Below are 23,336 nucleotides of genomic sequence, written 5' to 3'. Positions count from 1 at the left end.
AAAAGGGAACTGTGAGCTGCTGGTGCTGTTAGCTATCCATTCTGGGCTCCAGATCAGCCGTAATGGCTTCCTCTCACCTCTGCTGTTACCCCTTCACCCCTTTCTGCATCTCATTGACACGTTCCCCCATGTCTCTCCATCTGTAATGCTGTCAGTTACCAATGCAGACTGACCACACCCAGCTAGACCTGCTAACGTCTGTTTTGACCCCTTTCCTGCCTCATGTTTATCAAACTGTTGTTCAGCTCCCAGTACATGATAGACAGAAACTTTCCACCAATTGTGTCTTGGGAAGACAGAAGCTAGAGTCTTTAACCCCTGTTGCAAAGTCTACTCCTTTGCCCATGAACCCTGTCCCCAGCAATTGCCTGAGGCTGAACCAGACACAGAAATCTCAAAGTCCATAAAAAGACTATTTAGCTCATTGTGCTAACCTCTTCAAATGAGCATCCATGTCTAGTGTCTGTTCACAGCACTTTGCTTTCTTTTTGGTTTGATATGGGCTTCCATTGACATGGCTGCTGACCGTAAGGCTGCCAGACTCTGGCCTTCTCACCTCCTGATCCTCAAACAATCAGCCACACTCTGAGTTCACTATTCATGTGTCCTCCTGGCTGGGTTTGCACATTCTGGAGCTTTGCTGCCCTTATCCTAACTTGTGCTACCTCCTGTTCACCCATCACTGCTCACTTCGCTGGCCTCTGTTCATTCTTGGTCTCGATTTTTAATTTTCTCCGCTTCCATCCCAAATGCCTCCATCACCTTGCTATTCCCTATTTCTGCAAAGTTAAGCCATTCTACAACTTCTAGTGTTACTTGTGCCCCTGCAATTTTGGATTTTTGTCCATCTCCAACTTTAGTTGCTCCACCATAGTTTGTTTTATTCATTCATGGGATGTGGGTATTGGTGGCTGGGCCTGAGTTTATTGCCATCGAGAAGGTGGTTGTGAGCTGCCTTCTTAAATTGCTGCTGTCCTTGGGGAGGGAGTTTCAGAGTTTTGAAGGAACAGATGTGTCCAAGTCAGGATGGTGAGGGGCTTGCAGGTAGTGGTGTTCGCATGTCTTTGCTGCCCTTGTCTGTCTAGATGGAACTGGTCGTGGGTTTGGAAGGTTCAGTCTAAGGAACTTTGGTAAATTTCTCCAATGTGTTTTGTAGATAGTACACACTGCTGCTACTGAACTTTGGTGGAGGGGGAGTGAATGTTTGTGGATGTGGTGCCAATCCAGCAGGCTGCTTTGTCCTGGATGTGTCGAGCTTCTTGACTTGTGTTGCAGCTGCACTTACCCAGGCAAGTGGATCCCACTCCTGATCTGTGGTTTGAGGGTAGCGGACAGGCTTTGCAGAGTCAGGAGCTGAGTTAATCACTGCAGGATTCCTTGCCTCTGATTTGCCCTTAGGTACTAAGTTTTGAAGTCCTGGCTTTTTAATGAACCTGTTCAGAGATGTTATTACACACCACTAGAGCAGGTGAGACTTGAACCAGGGCCTCTGGCTCAGACGTAGGGACACTACCACTGTGCTACAAAAGCCAATTTTGAAGCTCTGAAATTCCCACTGTAAACCTCTTCACCTGTCTTTCCAATGTCTGGATGCTGATTAAAACCTAGCCCTCTGATCAAACATTTGGTCACTTGATATCTACAGATGTGATTCAGTGTCAGGTTCTGTTTGATACTGGATCTGTGAATCACTCACTTTCATTTTACAGAAGGACAGTCAGAGTTGGAGTGTGGGTGATGCTTGGGGTTTTAAGTTGTGGGAGAGAAAGGGTACTTGAGGATGGAGTTCAAGTCGAGGCAGTGAGGGTAGTTGGAAGAGTTGTTGGGTGGGAAAGGAGTGTTTTGGGAGAGGGTATGGTTGGACTAATTTGGTGAAAGAGGGGGATGGTTGGGAGTGTTGGAATTAAGGCAGACTATGGGTGATTAGAGGGTGTTAAAGTTGGAGGAAGTAAGGTTAATTTTAATTGGGTCAAATTGTTGAGGGGAGGGGATTGTTTGGAGAGTAGTTGCTGTTAGGGAGAGTGGGGTTGGTGGGCACGAGTTGGAATTAAGGCAGACTATGGGTGATTAGAGGGTGTTAAAGTTGGGGGAAGTAAGGTTAATTCTAATTGAGTCAAATTGTTGAGGGGAGGGGATTGTTTGGAGAGTAGTTGCTGCTAGGGAGAGTGGGGATGGTGGGCACGAGTTGGAATTGGTGAATGTAAGGGTGCTTGGATAGTTGGAGTTGAGGAGAAGTTATTTGAGTCATATGCTGTGGAAGGAACTGGTTGGGGGAGCTGTTTAGGGTGAGGGGGCTGTATGGGGGTGTTGGAGTTGGGGGCATAGTGGCTGGTTGGGTGAGTTGTTCAGAGGGACGGGATTGGTTGAGGGTGTTGTTGGGGTGAGGCGACTGTTTGCAGGGAGTTGGAGTTGGGTTGAGGACTGGTTGGGAGGACTTTGGAGTTGGGAGGAGTAGGGGTTGTTGGTGGGTGTTGACCTTGGGAGTAAAGGGGTGTTGGGAGTATTGGTTGTGTGTTGAAGCACAGCTGCGCTCTCATGATTTGAGACTAGTGAAAACTGTGAACATGACAACATCTACCAGCTTACTGATTTGTTTGAGGTTTACAATGATGCTGACTGATGTGGTGTGCACCTCAGTAAAGGTCACCTGTAACTAGAGGCAGAGGTCAGCAGATTCTAAATGTAGTCCCCTTCTGTGGACTGTTAAATGTGGCAGTACTGATATTTGAACTTGTCCTAATTTTTGCTCTGTTTAATTTGGAACCTGAAAGAACTCCATCAGCCCTAGTTCAGTCTTGAATGGGATTGTCCAAGTTTACATGTGAGCACATTTACATACCTACTGAGTCCAAATCTAGAAAGTGAGTGAGTACCTGACAGAATGCATGTAAGTAGCTGGAATGGGACTAGCATGCATATTCTGTAACTAACCCGCCCAGTTGGACATTCACTGTTAAATCTATGAATTACAAGGCTTTAGATTTTGAATAAATAATTCTCATTAACAATATGGTCAAAATACCTTCATTTATTGTTTTGCAATGCTACATTACAGCCCTTTGAAGTTCAAGCTTTGCACTCTTTCATGAATAATATCTCCTTTTCATCTCCTGATGGTTGTGGTTCTATCTCACCCTTTGCTATCTCAGCTCGAGTGATAATTCTTTTGGGTACCTTTAGATTGAAGCTCTGGCCAGCCATTGAACCACTGGGACTTTACAGTGAAATCCAGTTTTAACTTTGTGCAGGATTCTTGATGAGAATCACAGCTACCCACAGTCCGCTTAAAATTTCACAGCAATTAATTAACTCATCGAAAGTGTCCCCACCCCTACATTCCCTGTCTGACCAAGATAATGATCAAGAGTCTAAAATAATGAAGGCAACTGTATAAATTGTTTGGAATACAGGAATTGCTAGAAGACGAAAGATGAAGGTCCTTCCAGTTTGTCTTCTGCCATCTTGGTTAGGAACATGATGCAACAAATGTGGAGTTGTTAGCTAATCACAGAGAGTAACCTCTGTCAATTCATCTACTCCAGATGCAGACACAAAGTGAGAATGATGTGGTAGAGAGCTTAGAGAACCATAGCCCAAAATCACTTGTTCCTCCTAAGTGGTGCACATTTTCTATATACTATGCATAATGTTGCATAAATATTCAAGCAAAATGTTATCTTATGAAAACTATATTTATTTCATTTGAATGAATCAATACTGTTCCCGTCACCTCCCCAAGGAACCTGTTCCATTAATTGACCACATGCTAGCAGTTTTGGCAGACTAAGTTTGAATTTATGCCATTTCAAACACAGCTGTGTCTTCTGGTTCCACTGGGTCATGTAAGAATGGTAGTAACTGAGAATAATCTTTCAAGAATCTTTAGGTTCTGGGAAAGTCTCACTGGATTTGAAAACTGCCAATGTAACACCATTATTCAAAAAGGTAAGGGGACAAATAAAAAACAGATGGCTTAACATCTGTTATTGAGAGTATGTTAAAGTTTGTTATAAAGGAAGTAATAACAAAGCATATAGAAATAAAAAGCACAATTAAGCAGAATCAGTATGGCTTCATAAAGTAGATATCATGCTGGATAAATGTATTCAAATTCTTTGTGGAGGTGACAAGCAGGATAGATAGAGGAAGCAGTAATGTGCTATCCCCTATTCCCAATTCCTTCGCCTCCGCCGCATCTGCTCCCAGGATGAGGCATTCCACTCCCGTACATCTCAGTTGTCCTCGTTTTTCAAGGACCGTAACTTCCCCTCCTCGGTGGTCGAGAACGCCCTCAACCGTGTCTCCCACATCTCCCGCACCTCATCCCTCACACCCCGTCCACGCAATAAAAACCAAAAAAGAATCCCCCTCGTCCTCACGTACCACCCCACCAACCTCCGGATCCAACGCATCATCCTCCGACACTTCCGCCATCTGCAATCCGACCCCACCACCAAAGACATCTTTCCCTCCCCACCTTTATCTGCTTTCCGGAGGGACAACTCTCTCCGTGACTCCCTTGTCCGCTCCACACTCCCCTCCAGCTCCACCACACCCGGCACTTTTCCCTGCAACCGCAGGAAGTGCTACACCTGCCCCCATACCTCCTCCCTCACCCCCATCCCAGGCCCCAAGAAGACTTTCCACATCAAGCAGATGTTCACCTGCACATCTGCCAATGTGGTATACTGCATCCGCTGTACCCGGTGTGGCCTCCTCTACATCGGGGAAACCAAGCGGAGGCTCGGGGACCGCTTTGCAGAACACCTACGCTCGGTTCGCAATAAACAACTGCACCTCCCAGTCGCGAACCATTTCAACTCCCCCTCCCATTCCTCAGACGACATGTCCATCCTGGGCCTCCTGCAGTGCCACAACGATGCCACCCGAAGGTTGCAGGAACAGCAACTCATATTCCGCTTGGGAACCCTGCAGCCCAATGGTATCAATGTGGATTTCACAAGTTTCAAAATCTCCCCTCCCCCTACCGCATCCCAAAACCAGTCCAGCTCGTCCCTGCCTCCCTAACCTGTTCTTCCTCCCACCTATCCCCTCCTCCCACCTCAAGCCGCACCTCCATCTCCTACCGACCAACCTCATCCCGCCCCCTTGACCTGTCCGTCCTCCCTGGACTGACCTATCCCCTTCCTAACTCCCTACCTACACTCACCTTTCCTGGCCCCATCCCCGCCTCTTCGACCTGTTTGTTTCTTCTCCACCTATCCTCTCCTCTATCCCTCTTCTATCCGCCTCCCACTCTCTCCCTATTTATTTCAAAACCCCCTTCCCCTCCCCCTTTTCTGATGAAGGGTCTAGGCCCGAAACGTCAGCCTCTCTGCTCCTATGATGCTGCTTGGCCTGCTGTGTTCATCCAGCCCTGCACCTTGTTGTCTCGGATTCTCCAGCATCTGCAGTTCCTACTATCTCTGTAATGATAATATATTTGGATTTCCATAAGGCATTTGATAAGGTACTGCATACAACAGGCTACATAAAACTATTTAATAAGATAAAACCTCATGGTACTGGGAGTAGTATATTAGCTTACGTAGAGGATTGGCTAACCAATAGAAGACTGGAAGTTGGGATAAGGTGACACTCTTAGAATGGAAACCTGTAAATAGTGGAGTGCCACAGGAATTAGTAATGGGAACACAGTTATTGACTAGATAGATTAATAACTTGGATGAGGGAAATAAATCTACTGTCACCAAGTTTGCAGATGATGCAAAGTAGAAGGGAAAACAGGCAATGAGTTGACACAAAAAGCCCACAGAGGGATATAAACAGGTTAAGGTTTTTTGAATTTATTCATAGGATCTTGACATCACTGACTAGGCCAACATTTATTGCCCATCCTTAATTGCCCTTGAGGAGATGGTGCTGAACTACCTTCTTGAATTGTTTTAGCCCATATGCTATAGGTAGAGCCACAATGTCATTGGGGGGGGGAGTGAGTTCCAGAATTTTGACCCAGTGATCCTATAGGAATGGCAATATCTGTCCAAATCAGGATGGTTATGGCTTTGAGGGGTCCTTGCAGGTGGTGGTCTCATGTATCTGCTGCCCTTGTCCATTTGGTTGTGGTTTTGGGAGGTGCTATTTAAGGATGTTTAATACATTTCTGCAGTGTGTCTTATAGAAGGTTCACAGTGCTGTCACTGAGAGTCAGTGGTGGAGGGAGTGAATTTAGTGCCAATTAACTGGTCTGTTTTGTCTTGGATGGTATCAAGCTTCTTTACTGTTATTAGAGCTGCACTAATCCAGACAAATGGTGATTTTCCATCGTACTCCAGATTTATGCTTTTTAGATGGTGGGCAGGCTTTAGGGAGTCAAGAAGTGAGTTACTCACTGCAGGATTCCTAACCTCTGACCTGGTCTTATAGCCGTTATATTTATATGGCTATTCCTGTTCGGTTTCTGGTCAATGATAACCCTCATGATATTAATAGTGGAGGATTCAGTGATAGTAACACAATTTAATGTCAAGTGGCGATGATTAGACACTGTCTTATTGGACATGGTCATTGCCTGGCACTTGTGTGGTGCAAATGTTGCTAGCCAAATCTGAATGTTGTCCAGGTCTTGGCTGTATTTGGACATAGACTGTTTCATGGTCTGAGGGGTGACAAGTGGTGCTGGACAATGTTCAATGAACAGTGAACATCTCACTTCTGACCTTGTTAGGAAGGAAAGGTCATTATGACACAGCTGAATGTAGTTGGACGAGGGAAACTCCTGCACAGATGGCCTGGAGGTGAAACACCATACCTCCAATGACTACAATCATCTTCCTTGGATACAAGTATGGTTTTAATGAGCGGAAGCTTTCCCTTGATTCACACTGGAGCCAGTTTTACTAGCACTCCTTAATGCCAAACTCAGTCAGTTGTTTCCTTGATGTCAATGCTTTGGGGAGTTAGGATGTGAGTCACTTGCTGCAGGATCCCTAGCCTCTATCCTTCTCTTGTAGCTATTGTTGTTTATGATTAGTCCAGTTCAGTTTCTGGTCAGTGGTAACCCCTGAAAGATGTTAATTCTGTGGTGGATTTTGTGATAGTAATCCTATTAAATGTCAAGGGACAATGTTTAGATTGTCTGTCTGTTTTTGGAGATAGCCATTTGCTTGACATTTGTGTGGCACAAATATTCCTTGCGACTTTTCAACCCAAAGCCTGGTCTTACTGCATTCATGATGTGGAGGTGCTGGTGTTGGACTGGGGTGGACAAAGTCAGAAGTCACACAACACCAGGTTTATTTGAAATCACAAGATATCGGAGTGTAGTCTCTTCATCAGGTGAAGTGAGAGAGAAGCACACAGGCAATGAATTTATAGGCAGAGAGATCAAGGGCAAAGAGACCAAAAGATTATACAAATGGCCATTCCACCCATTGAATCTGCACTGGCCCTCCGAAGAACATCCTACTCAGATCTTCCTCCGTAGTCCTGCATTTACCATGGCTAATCCATCTGGTCTGCACATCCCTGAATACTACAGGGCAATTTAGCATAGTCAGTCCACCTAACTTGCATATCTTTTGTCCCCTTGTCTAAGGCAAGATATATTGGCATTGGCAGTCCAGTGAATGCTCACTGGATAGATCCTGGGTATGAAGGGAATTCAGGATGTGGGTATCACTGACCAGGTCCACGTTTATTGCAAATCCGTATTTGCTGTGTGTTTGGAGTCACATGAGGACCATGCTAGGTATGGATGGCAGATTTCCTTCCCTGGTGGACATGAACCTCAGATGGGCTTTTATGACAATCTGTAATAATTGCATGGGTGCCATTAGACCATTTTTTTAATCAAGATAAAACTCTCATTTTTTTAAAATTGAATTCAGATTTCATCATCAACCATGGTGGGATTCAACCTTATATCCCCAGAGCATTAGCCTTCAGTTTTGGGCTAGTAGTGGATATATGGCTACACCACCACCTCTGTTCTTATGAAGAGAAGTTGAGTAGCCTGGGCATGTCCTCACTGGAGTTTAGGCGAATGAGAGGTGATCTTATTCATCAGTCATGATCCTACAGATTGATGGAGCTGGCTCAAGGGGCCTTGTGACCTACTTCTGCTCCTTATTCATATGTATGTTCATCCCGTGTGGCACATTGAGGCTTGGAAGGCTCCTTAGAAATGCAAGTCTTTCTTTCAGTGAACCATCTCTGGAATGACTCAAAACTCTCTGGCTGACCTTTTGAATATGGGGAGGGGCTGTCAGCTGTATGTTTCTTTCTGTGTCAGAATCAATCCTTCACTTGTTTTCTAGGTTGTTGGTAACTTTGGTGACAAAGTAACTTTGAATTAATGTGGTACAAGGGTCAATTGTTGGTTTCAAGCTGTATATTTTATAATTGAAAGTTAACTAAGAGTGGGTTGTTGGAGCAAGTGCAAAAATTATAGTACTGAGGGAGTGCTGCACTGTTGGAAGGTCAGTACTGAGGGAGCAAGGCCTCTTCCTTAGGTCCCCAGCATTGCAGATGGTACTTTTTGACTAATTCAATTGACTACACATGGTATCAAGAAATAGTTGAAGGCATCAGATACTGCAAATGCTCTGGACCCTGACAACATTCTGGCAATAAATAAACTGTTCCAGAACAGTATAAAGGAAGATGGTTGTGGTTGTTGGAGGTCAGTTATCTCAGCTGCAGGACATCTCTGCAGGAGTTCCTCAGGGCGGTATCCAACCATCTTCAGCTGCGTCATCAATATAAGGTCAGCTCCATCGTAAGATCAGAAGTGGGGGTGTTCATAGATGATTATGCAATGATCAGCTGCATTTCAGATTCCTCAGATACTCAAGCAACAAGACCTGGACAGTATGCAGGTGTGGACTGGTAATGGTAATAGTCACACGTGCCAGGCAATGACTATCTCCAACAAAAGAGAATGAAATCATCACCCCTTGAAATTTAATTACATTACCATCTCTGAAATCCCTCACTATCAACATCCTGGGGACTACTATTGACAGAAACTGAATTGACTAGCCATATAAATATGGTGGCTGTAAGAGCAGGTCAGACGCTAGGAATTCTGCAGTAACCAACTCACCTCCTTATTCCTCAAATCCGATCTACCATTAATAAATTACAAGTCAGGAGTGTGATGAAATACTCCTCATTTGGCTGAATGAGTGCCATTCCGACAACACTCAAGAAGCTCAACAGGACAAAGTAGCCTGCTAGACTGGCATCACATTAGAATTAGAATTATGTTTTATTGTCAAGTGTACTCAAGTACAGGGATACTGGAGTACAGTGAGAAGCATACAAAGTTGCCAGGCCCAGCGCCATCTTGTGTACAAAGTTATCCAATTACAAAATCTTATGTATAAAGTAGAGAAAAAGAGAAATAAAGTTAGAAGTTCACAATTACAGTTCTTCTTAAGTGCTAAGCCAAGGGCCTGGTCGAGTCCAACACCAGCAGGAAGCAGTTGCTGCAGGCTTGGTCTCTCCTGCCCCGGGCCAGCTCTCCTCCCGCCGCGTGGGTCCCGCTGTCTCCCGCCGCGTGGGTCCCGCTGTCTCCCGCCGCGTGGGTCCCGCTGTCTCCCGCCGCGTGGGTCCCGCTGTCTCCCCCAACGTGAGCCCTGCTGTCTCCCCTGCACAGGTCCCACTCTCCTCCACCACAATAAAGTACAAGGTAAGCAAAAGAGAAAGAAAAAGAAAAGAGACAAAAATGAGACGAAATGGGAAGTGGGCAAAGCAGACATGGCCCGAGATCAGGAGCCCTATTCCACCGTCAATACCCAATATTTTCTCCCTACACCACTGTGGACTATTTATAAGATGCACTGAAGATGTTCACTAAGGCTCCTTATACAGCACTTTCCAAATCCACATCTGCCACCATCTAGAAAGACAAGGGCAGCAGACATATGGCAACCCCAGCAGTTGCCAGCTCCCCCCAAGCCATTCTGGCTTTGAAATATAGCATTCATTCTTCAGTGGCCTGAGGATAAAATCCAGAAATCTCTTCCTAATGGGATTGTGCTATCCACATACATCATGATTGCAGTGATTTCAGAAGGCAGCTCACTGCCACCTTTTCCAAGACAATTAGAGATGGGCAATAAATGGTGAAACAGCCAGCATTGCCCACATCACATGAATGAATTTTGAAAGGAATGGGTTGAAGGTGAGTTACACTTGTTTGGATGAGACAAGGTTCTGTCTGTCCTCTTGGTCTGATATAAAAGATAATGTTACGCTAATCTGAAGAGGGACAGGGGAGCTCTGCCTAGTGACCTGGCTGATATTTATCTCTCCACTGTCATCATCACTAAAAAATATACTGCTCATAATCCTGATGTTCTAAGTGGGAATTTGCAAAGTAGGAATTTGCTGCCACACTCCTTAAGGCAGTAGCTATACTTTGTGAGAGCTTTATTACTTCTAAAACCTTTTGTGGTGTTGTAAATGGCACTCCAAAGACCATTTTTTGTGTTGTTTCGCTCTGCATTTTGCGAAATCAGTTGTTGTCCTTGCCTGTCCAGCACCGTGGTTCATAACTCCATAAATGAGAGCTGCCTTTAACCAGTTTCTGGCAATCACATTCAAAACAACCAATCATTAAAACAGAGCTTCCTATGCGCCTGCTGTTCTGTTCAGTCACTTTGACTGTCAATGCTAACCTCTTCCAATGCATGCAGCAAACCTTTTCCATTTGCTGCATGCTCTGGTTCCATGATCATTTGCATTGCAGACGTGTCCTCTCGCAGACTCTTGACTTGCATTAGTCAGATTAGTTTCTGGTGCTGACAGATACTGGCAGTTTCTGAAGTTTGTTGAGTTCAGTCTTCCCTGAGTCACTTGTCAGCCTTGGCTCAGTGCATGACTCTGAAGGTCACAGAAATGATCTCCATCCACTTGAGCGTAAACTCCAGGTGAACTTGCTTTGCTGCCCAAACTGCCATTCTCAGAGTCCTACCTCTTACGATATAAAAGATGTCGTGAAATGGTGTGAGCAGGCGAGTTCTCCATAGTGTCCTGATCAACAGTCATCCCTTCATCTTCATCTAAACAACGGATTGTTTGGTTGTTTTTTCATTCTGCAAGATCCCACAAACAGCAATTTTCTGACACATCTCCCACATTCCGACAGTGAGTACACAACAGTGAGTACACTTCAAAAGTACTTCACTGACTGTGAAATATTTGGGATGATCTGAAAGTTGATGACTAAAATGCAAGTTTGTTCTTGCCCGTACACCCAGCAACAAGTTGCTTTCGTACTGTGTGTAGATCAGTTCATCGGTTCTTGTTTCAAAAGAGGCTGCATGGTTTAAGGAGCCAATTCCTGAGAGCAGTACTGCAGAATGTGAAGGCTTAGTCCCAGCGGTGTGTTGAAGGAAATGAGAGGGTGGAGGGAACAGTGCAAGAGAATTTAGCTGCAGTATTGTTACAGAGTTCAAAAGAATAGATGTAGGAAGGCTGTTATCCATAGCTGGGAGTCTAGAATTGGGGGACAAAGTCTCCAAATAACGGGGAGGTTATTTAGGACTGAAATGAAGTGGAATTTCTTCACTGAGGGTGGTGAATCTTTGTAAATCTCTACCCCAGTGACCTACCAAAGCCCAGTTAATGATCAGAAACAAAACAGTAATCAATATATTTCTCAATGGTAAAAATATCAATATAATTAGGGATAGAGTGGGGAAAATGGCATTGAGATCAATAATCAGCCGTGATCCAATTAAATTGCAGCGCATGTTTGATGGGCTGAGTGGCTTACTTCAGCTCCTGTTTCTTATGATCCTGGAAGCCAGACTTGGAAATGGGGAATTTGGATGGAAATAAAGTGCAAGGATTTTTGTACAGACCAAATAAAGGGAGGCCGTCAGTGTGGTTTTGTTGATAGGAGTGAAGATTGGAAACTAGGGATCAGGAGGCCTGCATTCATCAATAACAAATCATAGTAACATAGGACAGAGGACATGGAGTAGGCCAATTGAGCTTTTGAATCTGCTCCAATTTGGTAGGTCCTCTCTGATTTGGGTATGGTCTCAGCTTCACTTTCCTGTCTGCCTCACACATAACCCTTAACTCTCTTGTCTATCAAAAATCTATCTAAATCTGCCTTGAATAAATTAAAGGACAAAGCTTCCATTGCCTGTTAGGAAAGAGACTTGTGCACTGAGAATAATTTGTACTCATCTCTGTCTAAAAAAGGATACCGCTTTTCCTTAAACTAAGCCCCTTAGGTTTTGTCTCGCCCACATTCCTTAGGAATCCCTTCTGTCCAGTTTCATAAGATCACCTCGTTTTTCTAAAGTCCAATGAGTATGGACCAAACCTGTTCAACCTTTCATCATAAGATAACTTCATCCCAAATGAGTTGAGTGAACTTCCTCTAAACCATTTCTAAAGCAATTAAACTTCCTTTTAAATAAGAAGACCAAAACTGTGCTCAGTACTCCAGTGTGGTCTCACCAACATCCGATGCAGCTGCAGTAAAACTTTGCTATATTTATATTCCATTCCCACATCAAATAAACACTAAAATCAAGTAAAGAATTTAGGTAGAATTTGTTTACATGGTAGTGAGAATGTGGAGCCCAGAGCTTGTTACATGAGTCAAGACTTGATGTATAACAGAGACGGGAGAAAAGGGATACAGAAACTGAAGAAAGAAGGAATTAGAGTGGGTGGAAATTTGTGTGGAATATGAATACCAGATGGCCCTTTGCAGTGTTGTTTTAATTCCAAGATAGATGAGTACAACTTTGGGCTAAGTTTATGAAATAGAGCTTTGGGAAGAAGGATATGTTCCCACAAGTGCAGTATTGTACAGAGATGACAGTGGATTTTGGCTGCAAAATAGAGGGAAGGTGAAGGTAACTATATTACGGAAATGGAAGGTGGCAGTTTTTCTGATAAACAGGACAAGGAATCTGCATGGCTGGATAGAAGCAGGGAGCTCTGGCACGGCTGGGAGGGAGTCGCAGTTGAGAAAATGGCCAGTAAGAGGAAATTAAACAAGGAGCAAAGGAGCAAATTTGCGTTCACCAGCTGGTTGAGCATTAATCTGTATTGGCTCAATGGAGGAAATCCCAGCAGCCATTTTATGCACAGCAAGCTCTCACAAACTGGAATATGCTAAGTGGCCAGATCATATGTTTTAATGGCATTGAGTGGGCGATCATTGTTAACCAGGGTGCAGAGGGTGTGTTCCATTGCTGTTCTTTGAATAGTGCCATGGGATCTTTAACATCCAACTTGGTGGATCTATTGGGTCTTAGTTTAACGTTTCGACAGAAATACGGTCCCTCCAACAATGTCCTCATTGCCAACCAAAATTGTTCGCATATATTGTGGGCTCAAATGTGCTTAAACCCTGATCTGGGTGTACAAGGATTGAGCTGAAAGTCAGGACAAGCTAACTTTTTAAAATATGTCTTTACAACCTGAGTACAAAGCTCTTTACAGTGAGGAATTAATATTTATTTTCAAAAAGGATGGGGAGGGACTGACAAGGAATTAAATGTGAACAATTGAATTCTGTGAAGGGACTGCACAAACTAACTTTCGCTTCCAGCTCCTGTTCAATTATGCCAAACATCAAACTGTCTTCGTGGAGATAATTTGAATTATTTGGCCTTTTTTAAAACTGTTGATATTGAAGACCTATCCCTATCCCGTAGTTTATTTTGGTTCAGTGTTGTCACTGAACTAAATTTAGCACATGTCGGCGAAGTCATTAACTGTTCTGCAGCATGGTTCCTAAGTTGTGTACTGGTTCAAAGTGCAACAGTTGAGCTGAATCTTATCTAGTGTGTCTACTTCAGTAGTTTTGGGTGAGGTGTTTCAGGTGGAGTTACAAGGTCACGTGACACTTTTGAGAAATAGGACATTCTTTAAGCAACACCCAAATCAGGTCACAAGGTGTAGAGCTGGATGAACGCAGCAGGCCAAGCAGCATCGGAGGAGCAGGAAGGCTGACGTTTTGGGCCTAGATCCTTCGGGTTAATATTTATGGGAGCATACTGTGTGCAAGTTGGCTGCAGCATTTCCTGCATATGTCACTATTGAATATTCAAGGGACAAATAAAGTTTCTTTATTGGTTTTGGGATGTCCAAACGTTGTGAAAGGTGCTATATAAATACAAGTTCTTCTTTATAGAGTCAGAAATTGATCTAATGTATTACTTTTCTTTTAAGGTGGTCCTTGTCCTATTGTTGACCTTTCATTCTGTTGTTTTTACTGGGCCTCCTGTGTATACCAGCTGAAAGGCATGAATTGGAGAAATCTAATTTTTATTGCTTTAGTAATTCATCTCACATGATTCATCTTACTACGCGTTTTGTGAAAACCAGATCAATTATACCATCTGCAAGGCAAGTTAGAACAGAACACCTTTCAGCATTATTGATGAATGGCTAGTGAGTGCATGGTTGGTAAAATATGTGTGATGCTACACAATGATTTCATTGCTGGCAAGCAACATCTCCTGATCCAGGAACAATGTGCAGGCAACATTGAGAAGATTCTGGACTCTAGGAACAGATTAATAACTTCAGATTGCAATCGTTGTTGAACGTTCCATATCTTAAACATATGTTTTGAGTTTTTAATAATTTCTCCTCTCATACATTTAGCTTTCTTGTGCTTTGCAGGTCAACAGAACTCACTAATCTTGTAACTCCCTGAAAGCAAAACATCATCATGTGAACTTGGAAACGGTCCCATTTCGTGTTATCTTTATGACACATTACCTAGTTAACTTGAATATAATTCGCATCCTCTGTAAACTCCTCCAGTTGCACTAGAATCCCATGTTCTTCTAGTCTCTTGCATGAAATTACATTTTGAAAATACTCAGCATTTCTGAAGAAAGGTCATCAGCCTGAGATATTTACATTTTGTTCCTCTTCACTTGGATGCTTCCAGACCAGCTGAATATCTCCAGCACTTCCTATTTTTGTTTAAGATTTCCAGCATTTTGTTATGGCCTCTAGCATGTCATTTATTTTACTCCACCATTGCTGTCATGCCCCCTAGAACTTAAGCTCTAGCATTCCCTGTCTAAACCTCTTCCCTCTTGACCTTAAATCTTGCTCAACCTTTTAGTCACGACTCTTAATGGCATTTCCTTTGGCTCAGTATCAATTTTTATCTTGGGAAAAGAACATAATAGGAATAGAGTTAGACCGTTCAGCCATTTAGATTATGGTTGAGCTTCTGCCTCAACCTTCTAATATTATTCCCATAAAACGTCCCTTAATAACTAAAAATCTGTTCCTCTCAGCTTTGAACATAGCTAATGCCTGAGCATCCAATGAACCCCTGCAACTCCACTTCCACACTGTGGAGGATTCCAAAGATTGTCAACATGTGAAGACATTTTTGCTCATTTCAGTCTGAAGTGGCCAGCCCCTTATTCTGAGACTGTGATCTATCGTTTTTGACAACACAGATAGGGGAAATATCTTCCTGAATCTACCTATCAAGCCTGTTATGTATGCTTTGTATTTTGATACCTTAGGAGAGGAGACGTGTCAGAGTTTCAGGCTGATATTCTTGGGGATATGAAATAACATCTCACTATGGCAAATGGTGCAATTTGAATTCCATAAACATCTGGAATAAAATGTTAGCCTAATGGCGACCACGTAACTATTGCCAATTGTTGTAAAAGCTGATCAGGTTCACTAACATCCTTTAGGGAAGGAAATCAGTCATCCTAAGCCAACCTGAATGAAGACCAACAGCACTGGTACTCTTAACTGACCTCTGAAATGGCATTTGCAAGCCACCATCAAGATGCAATTAGGGATAAACAATAACTGCTGGCCTAGCCAGCAATGCTCACATCCCATGAATGAATTTTAAAAGAACACTCATTTTCCTAAATCCTAGAGAATGCAGACCTAACCTGTTCCATCTCTTCTCAATCCCCTTAACATAGGAACCAGTCTTGTGTATCTTCTTTACACTGCCCATTGCAAGAATGTCTTTCTCTGGGTAAGGAGACCAAAGCTGCATATCTGCAGTACTGTGCGATCGCACCAAGGTTCCATATTGTTATTGTTAGACTTATTTATTTACATACTCCAATCCTTTTGTAATAAAGATTCAGATACTATTTGCTCTCCTATTTGCTTGCTTTTAAAAAAAATATTCATGAGATTTGGGCATCACTGGCTGACCCGGAATTTATTACCCATCCCTAATTGCCTCTTGAACTGAGTGGTTTGCTCGGGCCATTTATGAAGGCAGTTTACAGTCAGTCATGTTGCTGTGGGTCTGGGGTCATGCATGAGCCAACCCGGGTAAGGATAACAGATTGTATTTCCTAAAGGACTTTAGTGAACAAGATAGGTTTTTACAGCAATTGGCAGTCGTTTAACGGTAACCATTTCACAGCTTTTAAATTCAGAATTTTTATTGCATTAAAATTACCCCATCTGCCATGGCAGGGTTCAAACCCATTACCTGAGAATATTAGCCTGGATTCTGAATGACTATATCCAATGATATAACCACTGCAGCACTGCCTTCCTGATTGTGCTTAACCTTCGTATTCACTCTCACTGATTCATGTACCAGGACCATGCATCCCTCAGAGTGCTCACATTACCCATTCTGTCTCAATTTTCAAAATATTCTGTTTCTTTCTATTTTCCCTTCAAAAGGGGGCAGTTTCACACTTCCACATGTTATAGTCCAACTACCTCGTTATTATTCACTCATTGAAGCTGGGCGTACAACTTTGCCTCCTCTTTGCATCTTCCTCACAGGTTACTTTCCTATCCAACTACATCATTAGCAAAAAGATAAGGAATATCTGTGTAAAATGTTTAAGTTCTTGATGTAGGTTACAAATACCTGAGGCCCAAAAACTAATGGACCCCATTAGTTACAATCTGCCAAACTGAAAATGACCCATTTATTCCTACTGTTTTTGAATTAGCCAATCCTCTATCCATTTTGAAATCCATGCTAATTCCATTAGTCCTAATTACATGTAATAACCTCCCACTTGGCACATGATTCAATATTTTTTGAAAATGCAAATACATAGCACTCACCCATTCCCCCTTTATCCATCTCACTAGTAACATCCTCAAAAATCTCAAAGAATTGTTAAATGCAGCATTTTTTGTAAATCTGTACGATCTCTGCTTGGTTATTTTATGTGCCCAGTTCCCATGTGTATAATGCCATTTTAATATTTTCCCTATTTCTCATGTCATGTTAACCGGCCTGTAGTTCCCTGCTTACTTCCTTCCTCCCTTCTTGAATAAACATGCTGCATTTGCTACCTTCCAATCTGTGGGAGCTGCTTTGGAACATCAAAACCAACAGTTCCCCAATGCTGAAAGCACTGTATGCAGGTAATCCCTGGCTTGTGAATGAGTTTGAGTCCATTTGCAAATTGGATAATCATTAATCAAGGACCCCTGTAAATGAAGGTTGTTGTTACAATTGTTACAAATGAGAAAAGATTGATATGGACAGTCTTGTATGTTTGATCCAACTCTTTAGAATCTTTGTATTCTTGAGTCAGTGTTGATTCTGAATAACACAGTTTTGGTCGTGAAAGCTTTGCACTTATTTAATTGTTCAGCATCTTTTGAGTTGTTTAGTGCAGAGGAATTAATAAGAAAGGTTTGTCAGCTAGGTGACTGATATCATGCTGATTGTGATGCTGTTGATTGATTTTTGTTTTCTGGGTTTTATTTAAAAGAGTGCCCTGTGTGAACAAGAACAATGTGTCCAGAAATTGCATCTTATTTAAATCAAACAAAAGCATGGGGCCCTAAAGTTCCCTGATGAATTGGCCATGGCAACTCCTTGACCAATCAGATCCAAATTGTCAATCAGTACCTTTATCTTATGCAATATAGATTGTTGCTCCCTCTGGCATTTGATATTTTTATACCTGCCCTGATGAGTGCAAGAAAACTTTCACAGTGGTCCTCTCTCTTTCAGTAATGCTGACATGCTGTGCAACCAAGTAACTGTGAGATTAAAGTGACACATTGAATTCCTTGGCTGAATAGTTCCTCAGAGCATACCAGAAATCTTCCTTTTGTGACTCTTCAATGGTTTTGAGATAACGTAGCAAAGCATCTTGCATAACTTCAGAGCTTCGTAAACACTTTACAGACAATAAAATACTTATGAAGTGTATTCACTGCTATAATATTGTGAAACACAGCAGCCACAGTATGCACAGCAAGATCCCACAAACACAAATGAGGCAATGAACAGCTAATGTCCTTAATTCACCTGTTGTTTTCCAAATACTGCAAATTACCTCCACTGAGGGGACAGGTGAGGCTTCTGCTTAATGTCTCCCCTAGAAAGCAACTTTTTTAAAATCTCTATTCATTCATGGGATGAGGGCGTCGCTGGCCTGGCTGCATTTATTGTCCGTCCCTAATTGCCCAGAGGGCATTTAAGAGTCAACCACATTGCTGTGGGTCTGGAGTCAAATGTGGGCCAGACCAGGTAAGGATGGCAGTTTCCTTCCCTAAAGGACATTAGTGAACCAGAGGGGTTTTTCCCCAACAATCAGCAATGGATTTATGGTCTTCATTAGACTCATAATTCCAGATATTTATTGAGTTCAAATTCCATCATCTGCTGTGGCAGGATTCGAACCAAAACATTATGTAGGTCTCTGGATTAACACTCCAGTGATAATACTGTTAGGTCATCGCCTCCCCCCTACTGGTCCCATAGCACAGGACAGAGGAAACCCTATTCTTGACTGTCAACCTGAATTAGGTGCTCAAGCCTCTGAACTGTGACTTGAATCTATAACCACCTTGTTCTGAGGCAAACAATGCTTCCCATGAGCACCAGTTGACACTGGGTTTGAATTATTTCAGAAATGTCTCAAGCAAAGTGGCCTTGAGTGGGTGAGGCTATGTTCTGAAGGCACATTTCATATCAATAAGATTAGCTTTCAAAATGTAAACTCACATCTGAATTAAATTTTGAAATAACTGCACAGAGGCCGGTATCCCGAAACCAAATCACCCCTTATTCACTTGTGCACAGTACACTGGCTGTGGCCAGCCAGCTCAGAGTCAGTCCCCTGAACTGAGGAGATTCAAAATCCCCTGTTTATATTGGTCAGCCAGGTCTTCCTGATTGGCCCAGATTAACAAACTTCAGTTAAGGATCTCGTAGTCATTGAGGTTCACCTGCTTCCAATCACTACAACTTCTTTTTTTGTTATGGGGGAGAATTGTGGGCAACCATTATAGTCTGTAAAATGAAAGCAGCAATTCTGGAAATACATAGTAGGTCAGTCAGTGATGGAAACCACCTTGGCTTTTTTATGTTGGAGTGAGCTGTTCACCTATCTTTTGCAGAAGCTGAGTTTTTACATTTTTCCTGGTTTTGCTCATGCTGATTTTAGTATCTCAGTGTAATAACTCTTTATATTTGATAGATTAATGGCCTACCTGTGATTTGGAGAATGTCTTTTCTTATTCTCCTTTGAGGTTTGATACCAAAACTAGATTAGTGCAGCATTTTTGTACAGATTTGTACACAAGTACCTTCAGGTCTATCTCATTGTAGACTTGCTTTTACATTGTGTCACTTGGCTTGTAATATCTCTACTGAGACTTACGTCAACTTGTATCATCTCATTTTTTTGTGTTGAATTTCATCAACCATGCGATTATTCTACCAGCCTGAGTGTTCTTTTTAAAGACTCTCACTATTTTCTTCACTGCTGACTTGCTTTCAAATTTAATGTAATTGGCACATTTTGAAATTATGTCCTGTACTACCAAATCCATATATTATAAAGAGCAGTAGTCATGGTACTGAGTCCAGGAGAAATCCACTCTGCACCTTCCTTTAGTTGGTGAACTGCCTTCTAAATAGAAAGATAAGAAATAGGATTAGGAGTAAGTAATTTGGCTCCTCAAACCCTGATATGCTATACCTGAGGTGGCATGGTAGCTCAGTGGTTAGCACTACTGCCTCACAGCGCTAGGGTCCCGGGTTTGGTTCCACTCTCAGGTGATTGTCAGGAGTTTGCAAGTTTTCCCCATATCTGCATGGGTTTCCCCTCAAAGATGTGCAGGTTAGGTGGATTGGCCGTACTAAATTGCCCATAGTGTCCAGGGATGTGCAGGCTAGGTAGATTAGCTATGGGAAATGCAGGGATAGTTGGGGTGTGTGGTCTGGGTGGGTTGCTCTTTGGAGTGTAGGTATAGACTCGATGGCCTGTTTCCACACTGTAAGGAATCTGTGAATAGGCTATGGTTTATCTTCTGTCTCAATACAATAAATGGTACTATTCCCACATCCCTTGATATCTTTAATATCTGTAAATCAATCAATCTCTGTCTTTGTCTGACTTATTGACTGAGTTTCCACAGCCCTCCAGATCAGGTAATTCCAAAGATTCAACACTCTGTGAGTGAAAAAAATCCTCCTTGTCTCAGTCCAAATAGCCTGCCCCTTATTGTGAGACTGTCTTCCTTTGATTCTAGATACCCAAGATGGTCTGACATCCTTTCTTAAGACCATAAGGTATAAGAGCAGATGTAGGCCATTCTGCCCATCAAGTCTACTCCACCATTCAATAAGATCATGGCTGATCCTCGACTTAGTGAACCCTCTGTTGACTGCCTCCAGTCCAGTGTATCTTTTTCAGATAGAGGAATAATGTTCTTGGTGTACGCTGACTAGTGCCTTGTGTAGTTTTATTCCTATTTTTTACATCCCTATTTTTGCACAGTACTCCCTTTGAAATAAAGACCAACATTCTACATGCCTTTCTGATTGCCTGCTGAACTTTATTGCCAGCTTTTTGTGATTTATACATAACAGCCCCCAAATCCCTCTGTACTGCAGCTTCATATAGTCTCTCTCTTTAAATAATATTCAGCTCTTCTATTCTTTCTGCCAAAGGGCAGACTCTTTTATCCTATCAACTATGGCATATTTGACTTCCCAATTATAACACCTGTTGTTCACTATTAACCGAAAGCCAACAATTTGCCTCTGTATTCATGAGGGCCCCTACATCCATTGTTGTGCCTCACTCAAAGGATCATCCAAAGTCCATGCAAACTGGACTCACCTGAAAAAATTCCACTCCAACAAAATGAAGCAAGTTAAGAAACAATGATTTCTAATAGCCCAAACTGTCAGTGTTGCCAAAGTTTCTTCTGCTGACTGCATCTCTGGAACTTGCCCAAATTCACTACATTGTTCAGATGGACAATCAAATTTACCATTCACCAGCTTCAGAACACACTAAGAGACCATCTGGATAGGTATATGAATTGGAAGGGTATGGAGGGGTATGGGCCAAATGCTGGCATTTTGGAACTAGATTTATTTAGGATATCTGGTTGGCATGGACAAATTGGACCAAAGGGTCTGTTTCCATGCTGTATATCTCTGACTCTATATACTCAGCCACACACAGCTAGTTTTCCTTCTTTTCTGTTTTCCATAGCATTCTAGACAACTGTAGTATTTCAAGGTAATTTCTTTTAATCATTCCCTGACTCTGCTCCAAATCTAATGTTACATCCCACTAGGGTTTTTGCTTCTCTGGTGAATCCCTGGGTTTCAATTTTTCTTTCTTAACTCTATCTATTAATTTTGTTCTACCCAAAATTAAATCTGTTGGGCCTGAAAAGGTCAATAATTAAATCTATTCTGTCAAGCTCTTTAAAAACTTTGTGTTCCAATAAGATCATCCCTCATTCTCCTCAAATCCGGAAAATCTAGGACCTATCTCTTCTTTAAGATTTATCTTGCAATCCCATGGGTCAGTGGAATGTTTTGGATTCCTATGTGATACAGGAAGGAAGATAATTTTGTAACAAGATCTTCCCTTTGTAAATGTTTGTAATCTCTTGAGAGTTGGGTGACCAGCAATAAAGATGTGGTCAGCATTGAACATTCTTAATAGTTTTGAACCATTCAGTTTGGAAACTGTGTTAAATGATAGGACAGACAAAAACTGATCTTAACTAGTTATAAGGATTTGTTACTGTCTGCTTATCTTTTTCAGGTACGCTACAGGCTACTCGAGCACTGATGATCATCGCAATACTACTGGGAACCCTAGCAATCCTGATTGCTGCAACGGGAATGAAATGCACAACATGTTTTGCTGATGATAAAACGAAGAAGGGCCAAGTGGCTACCGTTGGGGGAGTCATGTTCATTATCTCAGGTACAAATGAGGAGAAAGAAGATTTGGTTCACTTAGAAAAATGTCCAAAGGCACAAAAATGTAACTGTTCATTTGGGGGTGGGAAGAGTGGAGGAAATCCATTGGTTTGTTTTGCATGTTGTGTCTATTTTTAGTTTTAAGGAAATCATTTGAGTATTATTAGCATGCTAATGGATTAATGCCAAACTGGTCAATTCAAGAAGCATGCAATTATCTCAATTTGGAGACTGTGGAACTGTGAAATGAAAATGCATTCACTTTTTAGCCAAAGAGTTAAATGTAAGGTAAAGTCACTATAGTCTTAGCTACCCATAGGACACTCTCTCATCAGAGACGTATGTATACATATAACTGGTGATGGTTTAACCTGAGAGTTACCATACCTCAGGTGAGGGGAGAGGTTGAGAACGAGAATCCTTCATGGCAACCTCAGCTGGTGCAGGAATTGAACCTGTGCTGCTAGTATCATACACCAGTACAAGCCAGCTAGTCATCCACTTGAACTAACCAACTCCCTCTGTGACTAGAGTGGATGAAATTGAATAGTTAAGTCCAGGTAGTTTCAAACTGGAAGAAAGAAAATCTTAGTGACTAGGGCTTAACTGAATCAAGAAAGGACATGAGAGATTCTGAGGGTGGTTTGAGATTTTGCAGTGACTACAGATAATCTATGCGTGCAGTCAGTGCCACGGGATACTCAGTAAACCTGAGATGAAGTATGAGGAGTCGGCTGAATCTTTACAGTTTTATTGTCAAGGGTGTCTCTGCTTTCTAGTCAGTGAATTATGTTGTAAACCCTGTGAAGAAGTGAAACTAGAGCCACAAGGACTGATTCGTAATGTCATAGTGAGTAAATAATAGACAACTGTCCCTTCAGAATTAGAATTAGAATTGTGTTATTATTACATGTACTTACATGAGTGCAGTGAAAAGTTTAGAGAGTAGCCACTTAAGGTGCCATCTTAGATACAAAGATACCTAGGTACAGATCCTAAGAATAAATTAGAAAAATAAAGTACTAAAAAGTTCAGCATTACAGTCCTTCAAGCAGACAGCACCAGGTCTCGACTTCAGACCACACCAGGTCCTTGCTTCCAGACTGTGCAAAGCCTCTCCTCCTGTCCGCGCAGGGGCCTCTCCTCCTGTCCGCGCAGG

General features: G+C 42.3%; 1 protein-coding gene across 1 annotated transcript in view; it reads left to right on the top strand.

Moving 5' to 3' along the window:
- The window catches only part of LOC109929747 (claudin-1), a 40,153-nt gene that overhangs the window by 1,082 nt on the left and 15,735 nt on the right, over positions 1–23,336 (top strand). The window contains exon 3 of the mRNA XM_020529323.2: positions 22,017–22,181. Within this exon, the coding sequence (XP_020384912.1) occupies positions 22,017–22,181 (165 nt within the window). The remainder of the gene's footprint in view (positions 1–22,016; positions 22,182–23,336) is intronic.

Source organism: Rhincodon typus, chromosome 13, assembly GCF_021869965.1.
Source record: "Rhincodon typus isolate 14 chromosome 13, sRhiTyp1.1, whole genome shotgun sequence".
In the NCBI taxonomy this organism is placed as follows: domain Eukaryota; kingdom Metazoa; phylum Chordata; class Chondrichthyes; order Orectolobiformes; family Rhincodontidae; genus Rhincodon; species Rhincodon typus.
This window is presented reverse-complemented; position numbering and strand designations above follow the sequence as displayed.